This window comes from Aedes albopictus, chromosome 2 (assembly GCF_035046485.1).
Source record: "Aedes albopictus strain Foshan chromosome 2, AalbF5, whole genome shotgun sequence".
NCBI lineage: Eukaryota > Metazoa > Arthropoda > Insecta > Diptera > Culicidae > Aedes > Aedes albopictus.
Genome location: NC_085137.1, coordinates 275,804,167 through 275,822,988, shown reverse-complemented (window position 1 = coordinate 275,822,988; position 18,822 = coordinate 275,804,167). Strand labels below are relative to the sequence as shown.

The 18,822-nt window shown below is 44.5% G+C and overlaps 2 protein-coding genes across 8 annotated transcripts in view; one reads left to right on the top strand and one right to left on the bottom strand.

Annotated features, from left to right (window-relative positions):
• Positions 1 to 18,822, bottom strand: part of LOC109622136 (sex determination protein fruitless) — a 640,213-nt gene that overhangs the window by 257,850 nt on the left and 363,541 nt on the right. The window lies entirely within an intron of this gene.
• On the top strand, positions 5,379 to 16,887 carry LOC115263130 (uncharacterized). The gene is made up of 2 exons (XM_062854967.1): positions 5,379 to 13,957; positions 14,018 to 16,887. The coding sequence occupies exon 1, from the start codon at positions 5,764 to 5,766 to the stop codon at positions 7,564 to 7,566; it is 1,803 nt and encodes a 600-aa protein (XP_062710951.1). The 5' UTR covers positions 5,379 to 5,763; the 3' UTR covers positions 7,567 to 13,957; positions 14,018 to 16,887.

Genomic DNA, 18,822 nt, shown 5'->3' with positions numbered 1-18,822 from the left:
GGTCGAAAGATATTGACATTTATAATTTCTCAAACGCCTATCTTTCTAGGCCTATCGTTTTTCAGAATACTTTCCAGGTCCAGATTCAAGTTAGCCTGCCGTAAAGAAGGCAGTTATCCGTAAATCGGTTGCTTAATGACAAGCTTAACCCTTGCAATAGAAAGAGAATTATTGATACAAAATACATAATAGCATTAACCTGGTATTATCTGGACATTGAAAGTAAATCATTAGCAATACTACCAGCAATAGTTGTGACATGGATTGAATAGCGAAATATGAAGGCTCGCATGTAGATGAGTGTTTGAAAACTATGCAGTAAAACAAAAAAAAAACTAAATAATAAAATGAGAAATCATAAACGATGTACTAAGTATGTAAACGATGTTTCGAGTTTCATAATGTTTCTTTGTTTGATTTTGAAAGATATGGCAGCTTTAAGAAAGATCTTGACTGATCAGAAATTAAGAAGATTACTCTTGGATGCAGAGAAAAAAAAAACAGATGAAGGTCCTTTGATGATACATTGTTACATAATCGCTGACAGTCAGGTGACCTTTCTTAGATGTTGCGAATGTCAGGTGAATGACGGTCAGTCAGAGGCTCGCTTTTGGATGATGCGAATAAAAAAAAATATCGTGTGTTGCTGATACCATATCATATAACCGCTCCGAGATCCACCATGAGATGATGCGTTTGTCATTTGATTGCTCTTGGATGATGCAATAATTAAATAATCGCTCTTCGATGATGTGAATCTCAGATAATCGCTCTTGAATAATGCGTTAGTCACACGATCGCTCTTGGATGATGCGAAGTGAAAACGGTTGCTCTTGGATGATGCGAATGTCAAATGATCGCTCTTGAATGATGCGAAGTGAAAACGACAGCTCTTGGATGATGCGAATGTCAAACAATTGCTCTTAAATGATGCGAAATCGAAACGATTGTCTATGTATGGTACAGCAGTAAAATGATCGCTCTTGAATGATGCGTCAGTCATATGATCGCTCTTGGATGATGCGAATATCACACGATCGCTCTTAAATGATGCGAAGTCGAAACAAATGCTCTTGGATGATGCAGATCTAGAATGATCGCTCTTGAACGATGCGTCAGTCACATGATCGCTCTTGGATGATGCGAATGGCAGATGATTGCTCTCCAATAATGCGAAGTCGAAACAATAGCTCTGGGATGATGCAGGAGTTGAATGATCGCCGAAAGTTAAATAATCGACAGCCCGATAGTCAGGTGATGATGGAACAGCTGTGCGATTGCTCTTGAAGGATGAGATGCGATTTGCTCTTATATTATGCGAATTTGAAGCGATCGCTCATGGTTGTTTAGTAAGTCGAATTATAGCGCTGAACTGATAGAATGCTCTTGAATGATGAAAAAAAATAAAGATATGTACTTGTATGATGAAAACAAGTGCTTGTTTTTGGCGATGCAAAGTTTGTAATATTCGATTTTGGTTGTTAGTTTTGTACACGTATAAATATTCAGTAAAGGGTGTTAACACATCAAACAATTCAAAAAAAAAAAATATACATATAAATGATAAAAAAAAGACAAGATATTTTCATAAACCATATCACTCTAGGATGTTGTGAAACATATCCATGTCGTAAGTATGGCCATTGTTAGATATACCGTATAATGATCAAATAGACTGCAGAAACTTCTCTAGTCAGCCTAGTGGGCAAGGCTTTGAATTTAGCGCAGCAGATTCGACTCCCGGTTCGACTAACCGTTATGTGTCCGACAATTTTTTTTGCATTTTTCTACACCGTGCTTTTTAAATGGGCGCTGGGTACCCGGGTACCCTGTCGGCCACATAAGGGTTAAGGATCCTTGAAGGTGGGAAGTTTTTTGGACTTCCAGAAAATAGTTGTTGTTGTTGTTTGTTTATTACCAGGGATTTTAACCTTTTATGGGTCATTCATCCCGTTCCAGAAAATAGTGTATAATTGTATTATAACGTGTTGACATTGTAAACTCAAGTGCTCCTTTGGGCCTCAGGCACTAACTGAAAAAGGTTCGAAAGAGAAAAGTTGAGCGAAAATAAAACTGCTGCTGAGTTCCAATTTCCAGCAAGGTGTCACCATTCTTAGTCTATTCAAGACAGAGATTTGAAGAACTGTTTGGTATGTAACTTATATTTTGAAAAAAAAAACTGAAGTCAATCGGGGCCGTGACTGTCTGTTTTTTGGATTGAATGTATAATAAAGCATAGAGATTATAATGGAACATAGACCATATTTGAGAGTTAATTGATTTGGTCTTTACACGAAAGTCTTGACCAATTGGCATTCCATTTTATTTAGGAACATTGCGATTGTTTGGTGCTTCTTAAAAAGTGTTATGTATGTCAAAATATCTGAACAAGTGATTACGTATTCTGATTCTTATGTGGTTATTAGCATCCGTTATTTAAACATAAAAAAAAAATATTTAATGTAGGCCAAATAAAAAGCTGAAGAATGTTTAACAGTATGAGCAATATTGAGTTTGAAGAGTTGTGTTAGCAGTGTTTATTGCTTATAAAAAATGTTGATCGCGTGTATCCTGATCGAGCTCGCCTACAAATTTTGCATTGCATATTATTCCGAGCTTTAGATGTGAAATTGGTTATTATGCAACTTAATCCAATTGGAAATAATAGGCCACCATTGAAGGAACAAAAAGAAAAAGAATGCCATGATAAGTATTTTATAGATTAGATAATCCATTGCCACAATCAATTTCCTCAATGAATTGAGTTGGAAACACTTGATGCATAATCTAAGGTGCGACAAAAAGTTACAACTTTTTTTCTGCTTGTAGTAAATTGACGACAAAATTATTTACGTAATATTTCTACTAGTACTAAAAACAACAGTTAATGATATTTTGATATGACAGTCAACATTGGCATCCTTAATACACATTAGGAGTTATCTCTGAAACTCTAATCATACTGAACTGAAGTATATTTTCCGGAAAATCATAGGCTAAAATCAATGTTATGAAAATCATATCAGTTTTTATTAGGAAAATTTGATTATTTATTGACAAAAATAAAAATGTAATTGTAGGCCTTCATTATTTCATGCTGAAAAAAAGTGAGTTTGGGTTCATTTAAAAGTGAGTTCAGAGATACAACCAGTATGAAAAATGTGAGTTTATTGGAAAAATGAAAAGTGCAGTAAGACAACGCATTTTATCAGACCCCGTAGCTGATGGCAACCATCGAAATATCCACCATAATACATAGTCAGGAAGTCCAATTGATTTCACAATTCGGTTTAAATCCTTATGATAATTTGTATGATAATTACCGAAAACGTTCTATTTCAGTTGTGGAGCCTCGTAGCCGGGCGGTTGGGGTCACCAAGCTTTCTAATTACACCATGCTATGTGGTGAGGGTTCGATTCCCGCGCCGGGCAATGGCATTTTTTGAGAGATTAGTTACTTCTCCGTATCCACTATCTATTTTTGGGCCTCATTCAGTATGTAGAGCCTGAAGACGGTGTCCACGTCTTTGTTTTTTTAAACAAAGAATGTACTACTATATTGTTGCGATGTGTAAACGTCGCAAAAAGAAGAGCAAGAGCAGATGAACTTAAATCTTGTCAATATTTGACTAACTTCTTCGTGTCTTGTTTTGTATTATCTCAGACCATGAGAAAAATAAGCGAAATTGCAAACCCTTAATGTTTGAAAATCAGTTAGCTTTATTCTAGTTGGAATTTTCAGTGGTAATTTTCAATCAATTGTATTTGCTTTGAAATTGCGTATAAATTTGAGCATCCAGAGTAGCTTACTTTTGTGTTGAAATGGGATAGAAGGATAGATAAGAAGTAAAAGTAAGTTTGGCTTCATATGTTAACTGGTGAATACATCATTTGTAAGCATCGAATCTAGTCAACAACATCACGAAGCTCGGCTATATGAAACTTATAGTTCCATCGATGGGGAGGCACGAAATATAAATAGTATTGACATCATTTGGTATCTTAAATGTTCATAGGTAAGTCTTAAGTTGATATCATAAGTCAACTTTTGAAGATAAGCATAAATTATTAATTGTGATTTTCCTAGACCTTCTTGAATAATGGAAATATAAATTGGCTTGCTTTTTCCAGAGAAAAGGGGATGTGGCAGATGCTCTAATCATAATCGTTCCGAACATTGTTTCCCTCGCATGCACACGATCATTCCACATGCATCGTGATTGAACAGTCAGTCTCTATCCGACATCGTGCTAGGATAGATCAGTATTCTTCGCAGCGCGCGTGTGATTCAATTTGATCCTCCGTGGTCGTTACCACAAGCACTATAACAGAAAAGCGCATGAGCGCATTGAAGCAGTCGCATCAGTGGTTGTAAGACGAGGCTTTCAGCCCTTACCCGCTGTTACCCGGCAGGGCGGCCTAAAGCAGGGTACTTCCACTAAATTGAGGACTTCGGATGAAATTAATTGGGAAAATAAATAAATTTGCAATTTTAAATACTTATATTCTATCTGACCTTAAGTTCGTTTTGCCCCGTTCTCCCTTTAAGCACTGTTCGGCTTCGGTCGACTCGTTGGGGCCTGAGTGTCGCGGACTGACTCAATATGCTCTCTCAGCGGGAGCCAAACATTGGGAGCCAAACATTGAAGATAGAGGTTATGTTAAACCTTGTTGTACCTGTGTGCTTGTTTGAAAAGTATTGATATCTAGGTGCTGCGGATATAATCAAAACTGTTGTCACGATATCTCCATTTGCCGCTATCAATCCGTTGGAAAGCGAGGAGAAGAATAAACATTGTTTTGAGCCCATTTTAGCTAATTTTGTAACAACTATCCTTCCAAATTTCCATCGCGAATGGAAAATAATAAACTTTGAACACGACAACAAAATTGGAATAATGGTGGATTGATCATGTTTACCATTTCCGAACAGCGTCGTGACGGCATGTTTGACAACTGCGCTCAGAGAGGTGTTTGCAAGAAAATTGAACGCTCGTGCGTGTTTACAAGCTGTATGACGGGAGTGTGTTGGTGTGTGTTGGCTAGCTTGAGAAATAAAACCGTTTCTATCCGCAGCACCTAGGTTGGGGCCCTTGCTGCAGTGGTGGTGGTCGTTTCATAGTCCGTGCGGGAGCGAAAGAAACGACCACCACCGTGCACCACCACCAGCGAAGGGCCCCAACGAGTCGACCATCGAGAAGTGCCACATAGGGGATAGTGGGGCAAAACGCAGGTCAGATAGTTAATTAAAAGTTTATTGCAAAATTTATTATTATTTTCACATTTAATTCCATCCGAAATTTTAATTTAGTGGAAGTACCCTGCTTTAGGCCGCCCTGCCGGGTAACAGCGGGTAAGGGCTGAAAGCCTCTTTTTACAATTGGCGCCCAACGTAAATTTGACGAAAAATCTTCGATTTTTTCCACTGAGCGAGGGGTACTTCCACCAAAATTTGGATTTTGGGTGGAATAAACACAGTGGTGGGGATATTTTCCACAGTCACGTGGTCGTTTAATTTCTTTTGTATTGTTGTGTGTTGTCCTAAATCGGTTATTCGTCTCGTCTGCAGAACGAATTGGTGCATTTTGGGTCTCTTTGTTCTGGGCCGATTTGGGGTAGCATTTGACGCAACCTGGTGACCGAGAACCATTTTGGAACCGTCAGTAATCCGAAAACTGGTTCCTCACCGTATTTATACTTACGAAACAGTTGGTAAGTTTCAATTTGTCCACATTTTGAAGATTTGTGATCTCATTCGTCAAAATGCCGATCGACATGTTGACGTTGGGGGAGTTCAACGTCGCCTACTTTAATTTGCGTGCCGATCACTTAGAACCGGACGAAATTGACTTTGAATTGAACTCCCGCGGTGTTGTTATCCCTCCTGAATCGGGTCAATCGAGTTCCAAAAAGCGTCGTCGACTGCGAGCGTTTTTGGTCAGTGAGCAGAGATGCTCCGAGACCGCTGTCCGCTCCTTTAAAGGAGATATTGACGCGGAATTGGAACTTTGTCGTGACAAATTCGAGTCCATGAAAGAAGATTTGGGGTACAGGTGTCCGAACAAAAAGGTTTACCGGAGCAGATTGCTCCATCTGGGTGCTCGGCTTCAAATCGTTAAAAACTATGTCGTGGGGGAGGCCAATGAGGCCTTTGCAGATTTGTTGAGCGATGTGGTAGCCCTCCATAACTACCACTTCGCGAATAGTTTGGTGCCTCCTCTCACGCCAACCGAGGAAAACAAAGAAGATGATGGTGAGGATTTGCTGGCTCAAATTGCCGCGGGAAAGGATGTTTCACCGAAAGGAAACCAACCTCCGATCGTTGAAGCATCCTCCAATCAGGCGGTGGGCGAAGAAATTCGCGATGTCTTACTTGACATAAGGGCGGAGATAAAAAGGACGCAAGAGCAAATCAATCAAAGCGAAACTAGGACTGCATCCAGAGTGGATTCACTTGAAGATGTAGTCAGAAAACTAGGTAGCGGTCTTGCGTCCATTGGTACGATTGCATCCGGACTACAGAAAACTAACCGCGAAGTGCAAACACTTCGCGAGAAGATTTCTGAGTTACAGGACATCGTCAACAAAATCATTCCTAACGTAAACTCCCCGAGTTTGCCGGTAGATACGCAAGATATTCGATTGCAACAAAGTCCCGATCTACCGGATTTGCCTGATTTTGAGCAGCAAGCATTAGAAGGATTGGGTACTCCAGAGAACCTGCAGAAGCAAACTTCTAGCAAGAACTTTGGACTACCCAATCAACCATTTCAAAGACGTTTTGACTATCGTAATCCGGACAATTCCAAAAGTTTTGAGAATCTCGGACCTTCGCACAATTCCCAGAACTTTCACCAACAGCCTACTCTTCCGAATTTCGCGCTTCCGCATCAGCCGAGAAGCTTAGCATCAGTAGAGATCACCGGTTACCAGCGGCGGCCCCAACGGGTGGCCGATTGGAAAATCAGGAAGTATGCTGGGAATGACGAAGGAATGGGACTCAACGAATTTTTGGAATGTGTCCACCATTACGCTGAGTCAGAACAAATGTCCGAGGCAGAACTGTTTAGCTCGGCAATGCATTTGTTCACCGGTAACGCGTTGGCTTGGTTTCAAGCGATGCGTTCCCAGAAGCGGTTCTACAACTGGAACCACCTGGTGTGCGAGTTGAAGGCGAACATCGTGCACCCGGAACTTGATGCTGCGCTGAGGATGAAAGCGTCTCAGCGGCGACAGCAGAGGAATGAATCCTTCCAAGATTTTTATCTTGAGATGGAGAAGATCTTCCGTGCTATGCCTGCGCCGCTAAGTTCTCACGAGAAGCTAGACATCCTCAAGCGAAACCTGAGGCCTGATTACAAAAAGGTACTCGTCTTCAAGCCGGTGAACACATTGTCCGAGTTGATGCTCATCGGAAAGACTATTGATGCTTCCAAAACCTCCATTTACCAAAAAGTATTTGGAGTTCCCAAGGAAGCATCTACAATTTCATGTAAGCCTGCATATGATGGTTATAAACGAAGCCAGCAGCAACAACAATCTCGTGACAATGGAAATGGATACTAACCAAGGGTATTCTACAACAAGAATAGCCCTCTATCGTCACCAAAACGAAATAGACCTCCACCTCTTCGTTTCAAAGAAACGGGAGGTCGACCCGAAAGGAATCTCCGAGAGAAGACTAGCCCAATCCCTAAATCTCCACAGTCGCGACGAGAGGGCAAGCTCTCTGGTGGACAACCACCGTCCGCCACGCATGGGAGTGTGCTACAACTGCGGGATTCACGGGCATGAACACGAAAAGTGTCCCAAGCCCAAACGTGTCTTCTGCGTACTGTGTGGATTTAAGGGATTTGAAGCTTCTCGGTGCCCTTCTCTCTCTCTCTCTTCTTGGCGTAACGTCCTCACTGGGACAAAGCCTGCTTCTCAGCTTAATGTTCTATGAGCACTTCCATAGTTATTAACTGAGAGCTTTCTCTGCCAATGACCATTTTGCATGTGTATATCGTGTGGCAGGCACGAAGATACTCTATGCCCAAGGAAGTCAAGGAAATTTCCTTTACGAAAAGATCCTGGACCGACCGGGAATCGAACCCGTCACCCTCAGCATGGTCATGCTGAATACCCGTGCGTTTACCGCCTCGGCTATATGGGCCCACTTCTCGGTGCCCTTATTGTTTGCAAAATGGGATTAGATCCAATTAAACCTATCTAATCCCTCTGTAAATCTTCAATAGAATATTCCCGTGGCTCCTATCTGTACCAATTCTTCAAATAGAGTTTCTCAAGCAAATAATTTTCATAGCAAATTTTCCCAAATTGGTACAGTGAGAGTGAATATAGAACTTTACTTCAAATTTATAAACATCTCCATTATTTTGATTCAGGCATCCGTTGCTTGCATATTGCTCAACGATGACCTGCAAGTAGATGTCAAATTCAGTGTGAGATTTTGAGAAAAGTTAGTGGAACACCAGGGAGTGTCCGATTCCATAATCCTAGCGGCAGCCCAAGACTGTCAAACATTGGCTTGACAACTACGGTTGTCACCACTAGGACACAGCGGTTATTACACTAACTTTAATCACAATACTCACCTGAAGAAGAATGGTGTCGCCCACACAGCCTGATTGAGCCGTTGGAGGGAGACAGCAAATTTTCCCAAGCCAGCGTGAATATAAAACTTTCCAGGAGCTCCTCGGATCCATTATATCGACTTCACCAGGTTGCTCACTTGGGAGCTTCCGAAGATCGATGGATCCGGGAGCATCACGCATCACTTCGCGCTGGCAATCATCTTCTTTCCTCAGGAGCCGACACCTAAATCTCTCGGCACCTGACAACTCTTCGAGGTTGTGAACCTCTAGGGGTTCTCACCTCAATATACCATCAATACACCCCAACTTAATCTTCCTTCCCTGACAGAAGGACTCAAACCGCGATCGCCGATCCATTCGGGAGGTCATCTATGTATGCGCACCTGTACACTGAAAGTTATCTTCATGTTTATTTCCCGCGCATAGATGACGACACCATTTTAACCTTTTTTTTGTATCTTCGTTATTTTACCTGCCAGAATCAGGGAAATTCGACTGATTCCCCACGGAATCAGTTCGTAATTGATCTGCATTCACGTTCGGTGTCTTGCTCAAGTATCCTTGGGAAAGGAATTACTTGTAGCGTTAAAGACAATACATTGCGTCCATTGCCCGTTTGTTTTGGTATTTTGTGTGCTGTATGAGTTATATTGTATGAGTGAAAATAATGAGAGTGAATGAGAATGAATGAAAGTGTGTGAAATGGCGGGGTGTTCATTCAAATGTCTTGTGTGATTGTGTGTACGCGTAGGCCAGTGATTGAGATGAATGAGTGATACACTTTGGATGAATGTGGATTGAATTAGAACCCCATCTGTTGAGAAAGTATAAATACCGTCAGGACGGGAATAGTGGACGTCAAAAAAAAAAATATCTTTAAAAAACAAGACCACGACAACCGTTCCTCTGCTACGCTACTTCCAACCGGAGGCTAGCAGGGTTTTAGGAAGTCAGGTTGTTTTGAGTGTTATCTCGAATTGGTCTGGGGAGTTGAAGATTCTTAGCTCTCCCATTGAGAACCGGATGTGTCGAGGGTGGTCTGGTGCCGTTAATAGCGACGGGTCCCAGTCCTTGTCTGCAGAACAACCACGAGACGATGTACCGATTTAGCTTTATCCTTTTGTTCGGTCGTTTCCCTGATAGTGTCCATGTCAACACATTTTAATCTGTGGAAAATGTCTTTGATTGGTTAGGTTAGGCAGATTTTTTATTTACCTTTTTTTATTTATTTTAATGTTAATTAATTTCCTTTTAATTCGTCATTTATTATCATTGTATCGGTGTTAGATGCTAGGGAGAGCTAAAAAAATGGTTGCCAATTTTTTCTCCTCGGTGTGGGCGAGATTGTAACCTGCGAGTGGGTTACAATTAACTAATTTTGAGTAATTTTCTCGCTGTGTGCAATTTACCCACATTTGAGTGTTTTCCGGGTGGTGTGTTCAATGTCACTCACGATGTTTTGTTTTGGTATGTGTTAACGTGTGGGTTGGCAACATAAACCACCACTGTGTTTTGGCAATATTTTAATTTGTTCGTTTTTGCATTTAATTTTATTCAATTTATGTAGTTAGCGTATCTAGTGGTTAAGGAAAAAATATCGTTTTGATTGTCTCGGTGAGCCAAATGAAAATAGGTCCCGTACTCCTTCCGTAGCACGAAAAGCGGCGCAGCATAAAATCTACATGACAAGTCGAGCACGGTGACAGGAGACGGTGACAGATGCGGTGTGTTGTTGTTTGTTTTGGTCGGGCCGATGACGACAAGAAAAGGGAGATCGTTTTGTACCGCGAAAGTGTCCGGACGCGCATTTTCTACTCCGCTCATCTGTGTGCACCGTTTAGCGATTAGGGAGTCGGGAATACCTGGATGGTTGTTCCCATCAGGTCCCCGGGAGTGAAAAGTGCCACATAGTTCCCGGGAAAGTGTCGACCCGCGGTCCAAGAACGGTGGTGCTGTGATAGTACAGTGAATAAAGAGTGTTGGGTCGCCGCCATTGAGGGGCTAAGCGTTAAGGACCTTTTCGCCTCTTGCGGCTAATCGCCAAGGACCCAGTCACACACTCGCCGTCCTTACTGTGGGGGCTCAGCCAGTAGAGTACCTCGCCCCCGCAGTTAATCGCCAGAGATCGTTACGAACCGCGAATGAAGTGCGACGCGTTTTTGGTGACCGTTTTTCCACCCGTGAAAAGTGCCATTTAGTGCCTTCCGGGAACGCGTTTCGCCAGTGGGAATACTCCCAATAGTATCCGGGAGTGATCGCGTGTGATCCCCGTCGAAGTGCCGGCCCGGTTCGTGAACGGTAGTGCAAAAGTGCAGTGCTTGGGTGTAGGACCACCGCCATAGTGGGAAGCTAATCGTCAAGGATTATTCGCTTCCCGGCGGTACAGTCAAGTGTCCGGAAACCCGCCGTCCTCGCTACACGGGCTCAGTCAGTAGAGCTAGTCTCGCCCGTGTAGCTAAACGTCAAGGAGGACGAAGACAGGTAGGTGTAAAGGGGCTCACCACCTGTGGTAGTCAATTGCGGTTACTACCAGGGCAATTGACGGCGAGTGAATTTGCCCGGCGTTTCATCGCCAATGTCGCTAGGGGGGATCCGATAAAGGAGTACGCTCTTCCCCCTAGCAAAACGCCAAGGACGGTTGCTTCGGCGACCCGAAAGTGCCCAAAAAGAAGAAGAAGCAGAAGGAGAAAGAATAAGAAGAAGGAAGAAGCTCCGCATAGTCCGTGCGGGAGCGAAAGAAACGACCACCACCGTGCACCACCACCAGCGAAGGGTGAAGGCTGAAAGCCTCTTCTTACATGGTACCAGGGGGATCGAGGCATCTAGGTGTAGCAGAGTTTTTCCAATCGGTTTTCTCTGCTGGGGAGGTTGGGAGGAAAAAAAACACACACACACGCGAGGTTGACCCTGCCCGCCTTCCGAGGACAAAGGGAGTGGCGAGGACCACTCGGGAAACTGGCTAAGCGCCTGTTACCGCGATGGACTCTCCAGAGCGAGTCATCTATGTTCGTTGCTGCTAGGCTACGCAGCTAACCTTGAGGGTGCGATGTGCACTAGCCCATCTCTGAAGCAATAACTTCTTGGTGGTTCCGGAGAGACGAAGGGTTTGACGACCATAGGAACCTACATGACGCCTACAGGATCGTTATGGCCAAGACGAGAGGTGTGATGGCTCCTATTCGGTCTTGGTGCTCGTCGACTTCTCCCTGGCGTTCAATTGTGTTCGACATCAGCTACTCCAGACAAAATTGGCGGAGGAGTTTGGATTTTCCCATGCAGCATGCGACCTTGTCAGATCTTTCCTCGAGGGTAGAAGCCAAATAGTCAAACTCGGAAATGAATTGTCGCAACAAAGGCAGCTCACAGCCGGTACACCTCAAGGATCATGCCTCAGCGCTCTTCTATTTGGCCTGTACGTTAATAGCCTCCCATACAATTTGCAGTGTCAATATCACATGTATGCGGACGACCTGCAAGTATATATTTCAGGACCGCCTTCTGAAATAGATAGGCTTATTGGGATGATCAACCAGGATCTTGCCACGATTGAGCAGTGGTCTAATGCAAACGGACTTTCGCCTAATCCCAAAAAGACTCAGCCCATAATATTTAGTAAAAGCAGAATTGAACCAGACCCGATGAATAGTGTAACATTCTGCGGCGAAACTATTCAGTTTAGCCCCAAAGTTGTCAACCTCGGTTTGATCATGGATAGCAGTCTAAAATGGGATGAACATGTCAACGATACAGTGGCAAAAGTTTTCAACGTTCTTCGCACCTTTCGTCGCTTTGGACCAGTACTTGAAACCGAAGTGCGACTGAAATTAGTTCAGCCAGTAATTATGCCGATTTTCACGTACTGTGACATCGTCTACTTCCCGGGACTGTCAGCAGCACAGAAAGAGAGACTTCACAGATGTTTCAAGGCCTCTCTGAGGTTTGTTTACAATCTGTCGCGTCGAACATCAACCGTGCCTGTTAGGAACACAGTAGTTGGACAAGACCTTCCCGATAATTACCACCATCGCATCTGCTGCTTCTTCCGACAAGTTTGGTTCAACACGGTACCGGAGTACATTCAGCAACATCTTCCCAGAAGCCAGATGGACCGTACACGAAATTTCGCGATGCCAGTCAACACTACCACCTCAAGGAAAAGCCTGCTAAACTACGGAGTAGCTGTTTGGAATCGTCTTCCAATTGATATTAAGATGAAACCTTCTGTTTCTACCTTCAAATCAGCTTTGCGAGTACCTCATCACTGAATCGATATAGAATAATTCTATACCATCTAATTATTAGCACCTTAGCACTGTTAATTGTTATCTATTAGTTATCCCATCAGAATTGTTTTTTCCCCTCAAAGTTTCCTTGACCCGATAAATGTACAAGATGGTTCACGTATTATTAATAAATTCAATTACAAATTCAATTACAATCTCCAGAGATGTTGGAGGGGATCATTGGAGGACTTTTTCCGCGTCATGATCCTAGCCCTTGACCTCCTTTCGTAGGACAACCGGGGACTGGGGCTGGCGATGAGGAGAGGGTCACTTGCAGGGATAGCTGAGTCCCTTAGCGTAGGTAAGGCCCCAGGTCCGGACGGAGTTCCGAACCTGGCCTTAAAAGTAGCTATTACAGAGGCTCCCGAGATGTTCAGGTCTGCTATGCAGAAATGCCTGGACGAGGGAGTTTTCCCAGAAGCTTGGAAGAGGCAGAGCCTGGTACTATTGCCAAAGGCGGGGAAACCATGTAACGTTTGCATAAACTATTTGGTAAATTTATAGAATTAGTCAATCGTTTATTAAAAATAAGATCCAACTAGATTAGACTGCTTTAAAATGTTCCGCTAGCTTGCTCAATCAACACCGACAAAGCCATTATACGTTCAACACGTGTTGTAATACCGCCGTCGAGGAGTCGCACATGACAGAGACGGACCACGAAGAACCGACCATCGCGAAGAGCGTAGAGGCAAACCTCGACAAACGATCATCATACGAACAGCGATCGCCTAGACAGTACCACGAAGGTTCAACTTTTGCAAAGCGCATGGAAGCAAGTCTCGACAACAGATCACCGGACGCTGTGCAATCGCCAAGAGAGTGAGTTACACGGAGGCTTCAAGTATGACACTCACCCGAAGTATATCGAACGAAACCAACAATTTGGACGAGGGATGAATTGGCGCATGCAGCCTCTTGCCTCAGTGCACGCTAATCGCCGAGGAAGATCAGGCGCAATTTTGTAGTTCGTCCGTAAAGAACGTTTCTCGCGTCGTGAAGTGCCCAGCGGCACAATAACCAACACCGAACTTCAAAGTTACACCAAACGAGCTTTGGAAAGGGCCCCAAAAAAGGGTAGGCTATATAGAAATCCGAATGAGAACTGTAGCTAAATAATAAATCACCATTCGACAGGGCCTTTTGTTCCGGGCCATTGTGCTATTCGTAACACATGGTTTGGCGATTCAACGAGCGGACATATACACCTTTACGTCGAGAGGAGGGAAGTTGCAGACGTTCGGCGATCACGCGGCCGGCCGGCGGTACGCGACGCATGATGAGCGGGTGTGAAGAACGCGTCGGGACGCCGACGAACGTTCTGGAACGTGAACGTTGGCTAGGGAGCAAGCGGCATGGATACCGGGGCGCCCCGCTAAAAAGTGAAGCAGAATTGATTAACATGTAAGTGAAGAGAACAAAGGTGTAGGAAAGTAGGGGATAGGAGTTAGGAGGAGAAAAGGGGTGGTTCACTTCAATAAATGTGTTAAATTAGAACTTATCGTTTCACTTTCAAGTTAGTTAGAGAGCGACCAAGCAACTTCTGATGACGACAGGAGATGACAAAAAAAAACTGTAACAACCACCCGGAGACCCGTCGGCATATAGACCAATATGCTTGATTGACACGGCGGGGAAGGTGCTCGAAAAGATTATCCTCAATAGAATGTTGAGGTTCACTGAGGGCGTAAATGGTCTTTCGAGCAACCAGTATGGCTTCCGGAAGGGGAGGTCCACCGTAGACGCTATCTTGTCGGTTACAAAAACCGCCGAGAAAGCACTCGAGCCTAAGAGGAGGGGAATTCGCTTCTGCGCGGTAGTGACTCTGGATGTAAGGAATGCATTTAATAGCGCCAGCTGGGCTGCCATTGCCGATGCGCTCTTGCGTCTGGTGATACCGGAGTACTTGTACAAGATTCTCGGAAACTACTTTCAGAATCGCGTACTAGTATACGACACGGAGGTGGGTCGGAAGTGCTTTCACATAACCTCAGGAGTCCCGCAAGGTTCCATCCTGGGTCCGGTGTTATGGAATGTCATGTACGACGAGGTGTTGAAGATAGAGAACCCAGTGGGAGTGGTGATTGTCGGATTTGCCGACGACATTACGCTCGAAATCTATGGTGAAACGATCGTGGAGGTAAAGTTGACTACCAACTACTCGATCAAGGTTGTGGAGGCGTGGATGCGGCCCAGGAAACTGGAGCTGGCTCACTACAAGACAGAGGTGACGGTTGTTAACAACATGAAGTCGGAGCAGCAGACGGAGATCAGTGTAGGAGAGTGCACTATCCTGTCAAAGCGCACCGTCAAACACTTTGGCGTGATCATCGATGATAAGCTTACCTTCGGTAGCCACGTCGATTATGCCTGTAAAAGAGCCTCCACAGCTATTGCGGCACTGTCCCGGATGATGTCCAATAGCTCTGCGGTGTACGCCAGTAAGCGCAAGCTTCTGGCTAGTGTTGCTACGTCCATACTTAGGTATGGCGGCCCGGCGTGGGGTACCGCGCTAAGTACTGAATGCTACCGACGGAAGCTGGAAAGTACTTACGGCTTATGTGTCTGAGGGTTGCGAGCGCGTACCGTACCGTGTCACACGACGCTCTCTGCGCCATTACTGGTATGGTGCCTATCAGCATTCTTTTCAGTGAGGACATGGAGTGCTTCGAAATGCGCGGCACAAGAGGCATACGCAGGACTGTCAGGATGGCCTCTATGTTCAAATGGTAGCGCGCGTGGGAGAGTTCCACCAAAGGAAGGTGGACCCATAGGTTAATACCGAGGGTAGACAGTTGGATTAATAGGCGCCATGGGGAAGTTACGTTCCACCTGACACAGGTCCTTACAGGTCATGGTTGCTTCCGACAGTATCTACACGGTTTCGAGCATGCGGATTCTCCTGAATGCCTAGTGTGCAATGGTTTAGAGGAAACGGCGGAACACGTTTTGTTCGTGTGCCCGCGATTTCGCACAATGCTTGACCACATGCTTGCCACATGCGGGGAGGACACAACTCCGGACAACTTGGTCCAGAGGATGTGTAGGGATGAGTTTGGCTGGAACGCCTTTTCAACGGCTATTACCCACATCGTCTGGGAGCTACAGAGGAGGTGGCGCGTGGACTCGGAGAATGGCTAGTCCAGATGCAGTACAAGAGGTGGTCCAGGGGTTCGAAGTCGGCTTCGTAGGTCATACCGGTGCCCTGCGGTCGAGATCGACCCTTACAGCGATTAAGTGGCCGCGGAGAGAAAGTCCCGGTAGCGGTGCTGTCGTGGCGTCGGTCTACTGGGTTGGATCTGAGCCCGCGGTTGGAAAGGGGTCCCCGGCAAGGGTCGGGGTAGGTGAGATCCTGCTGTCTGCAACCTACGGGTGCATCTGATAGGGCCTGAAGGGTAGTGATACCCTTCCTTACGGGCAGGTCAGATCGGGTTGCACGTGGGCATCAGTTCTTGATGTCCGCTCAGCAGTAGGGCGCGGGCGGGGTTGACCCTGCCCGCCTTCCGAGAACAAAGGGAGTGGCGAGGACCACTCGGGAAACTAGCTAAGCGCCAGCATGCTATCGTGATGGACTCTCCAGAGCGAGTCATCGATGTTCGTTGCTGCTAGGCTACGGCAGCTAACCTTGAGGGTGCGATATGCACTAGCCCCTCTCTGAAGCAATACCTTCTTGGTGGTTCCGGAGAGACATAGGGTTTGGCGACCATAGGAATGTGTTTTAGTGGGTCGAGGAGTGAGTAGTCCTGGCTTCTACCGGCATTGTAGAAGACGGCCTTAACCCCACACTACCCTAACCTTCCTGTTAGGGTGTTTGATGAGCAGATTTATCCCCCTATGGTTTAGAAGGAAAAAAAAAAAAAAAAACACACACACACACACACACACACACACACACACACACACACACACACACACACACACACACACACACACACACACACACACACACACACACACACACACACACACACACACACACACACACACACGCACACACACGCGCACACTGGGTCCGGACGTTATCCCCAATGTGGCGTTGAAATCGGCGGTCCAAGCTTAACCCGAAATGTTCAGGACAGTAATGCAGAAATGTTTGGAAGAAGGTCACTTCCCAGACATATGGAAGTTGCAGAAACTGGTTTTACTGCCAAAGCCACGAAAACCGCCGGGGGATCCAGCATCGTATAGGCCGATATGCCTGCTGGACACACTTGGGAAGCTGCTGGAAAAGGTCATCCTTAACAGGATGGTGCGGTTCACAGAAGGAGAGCATGGACTGTCACAGATGCAGTTTGGATTCCGTAAAGAAAAGTCGACGATGGATGCTATCCGGACGGTCCTGGAGAGGGCAGAGAAGGCGTCCAAACAGAAGAGGAGAGGAAACCGGTACTGTGCCGTAATCACAATTGACGTCAAGAACGCGTTCAATAGCGCCAGCTGGGAGGCCATTGCCGTAGCGCTGCACAGAATGCGGGTTCCAGACTACCTGTGTCGGATCATGAAAAGCTACTTCCAGAACAGAGTCTTGGTGTACGACACTGAAACTGGATAGAGGAGAATGAAAGTAACGGCGAGAGTTCCACAGGGCTCCATCCTTGGGCCAACGCTGTGGAACGCTATGTACAACGGAGTGCTTACGCTACAGCTACCCACAGGCGTCGTGCTCGTGGGCTTTGCGGACGATATCGTGTTATCAGTAACAGGCGAGTCACCGGCCAAATCAGTAACACCGACGGCCAAAATAGAAATACAGCGATTTTTTAAGAAAAAAATATTGTTCTATCAAATTTCATGGTTTTAACAGCTGCAATCATTTTATAACAATACTAAATGTCCATTCTGCTTGCCTACTATGTTTTTTTTACATGCAGCTCTGAAGAAAAATACCCCGCAAAATGGAATTTTAAACTTTCTTGTCTTCTTGTTCTCGATCGTTTTTCCCAATTATTATTTCGTACGAACACGTCGGAGCCCTAGACGAATGAAGCACTGAAACAATAGTGTAGATCCGTTGGCCAATTCCCGAGCCTATTCGTGACATACATACACCATCCCATTTATTTATATATATACAGGGTGTTAGGTTCCTGAGTGCAAACTTTTTAAAGGGTGATAGAGGACCATAAATGGTGAAAAAAATTATTCTACGCGTATGGTAAAATCCCAACCGTTACGTAGTTATTGAACTTCCCATGTTTTTCACTTTTATTGCCTTAACTGACTACAATTTGAAAATGGTCAAACAATTCGCAGTTATTTAACCCTTATTCGAAAGATTATTGAATTTTCTATCAAGTGGCATCTTTGAATCGACTGGTTTAGTTAAATAACTATGTTTTCTAGAGAAAATAGCTCAAAAGTAGTGTGTTATAATTTGTTTTTGTCAATTATCTTTGAAAAATGCGTAGAAAATCAAAATTCTTTCTTAGGCAAAGTTGCAATTCAAACATCGCATTTTAGATCATAAATTTGCAAGGTGAGCCACTTTTTTGCGCACTGTGCCGCACATTTTAATCGAAATTGCAAGAACATGAAAAGAGCTAGAAATTTGGTATCAAAGAACGAAATGTAGAGTAGAACAGGGGCCACAACTTTGCCTAAGGAAGAATTTTAATTTATTACGCATGTTTCAAAGATAATTGACAAAAACAAATTAAAACACACTACTTTTGAGCTATTTGCTCTAGAGAACTTAGTTATTTAACTAAACCAATCGATTCAAAGATGCCATTTGATAGAAAATTCAATAATCTTTCGAAAAAGGGTAAAAAGTAGGGATGTAGTACCGGTAGTACCGGTACCGAAAATACCGGTATTACCGACCAAATTTTGGTACCGAAATACCGGTACTGACTGAGCCTTGGTACCGGTACTTTCGGTACCGTGAAATCTCTCCCGAAGTGCTGTAATCTGGTCATTAGTATAGCCAATATGCAATGCCA

Excerpts from the sequence above, each read along its gene's own strand:
- LOC115263130 (XM_062854967.1), top strand. The coding sequence starts at position 5,764 with ATGCCGATCGACATGTTGACGTTGGGGGAGTTCAACGTCGCCTACTTT.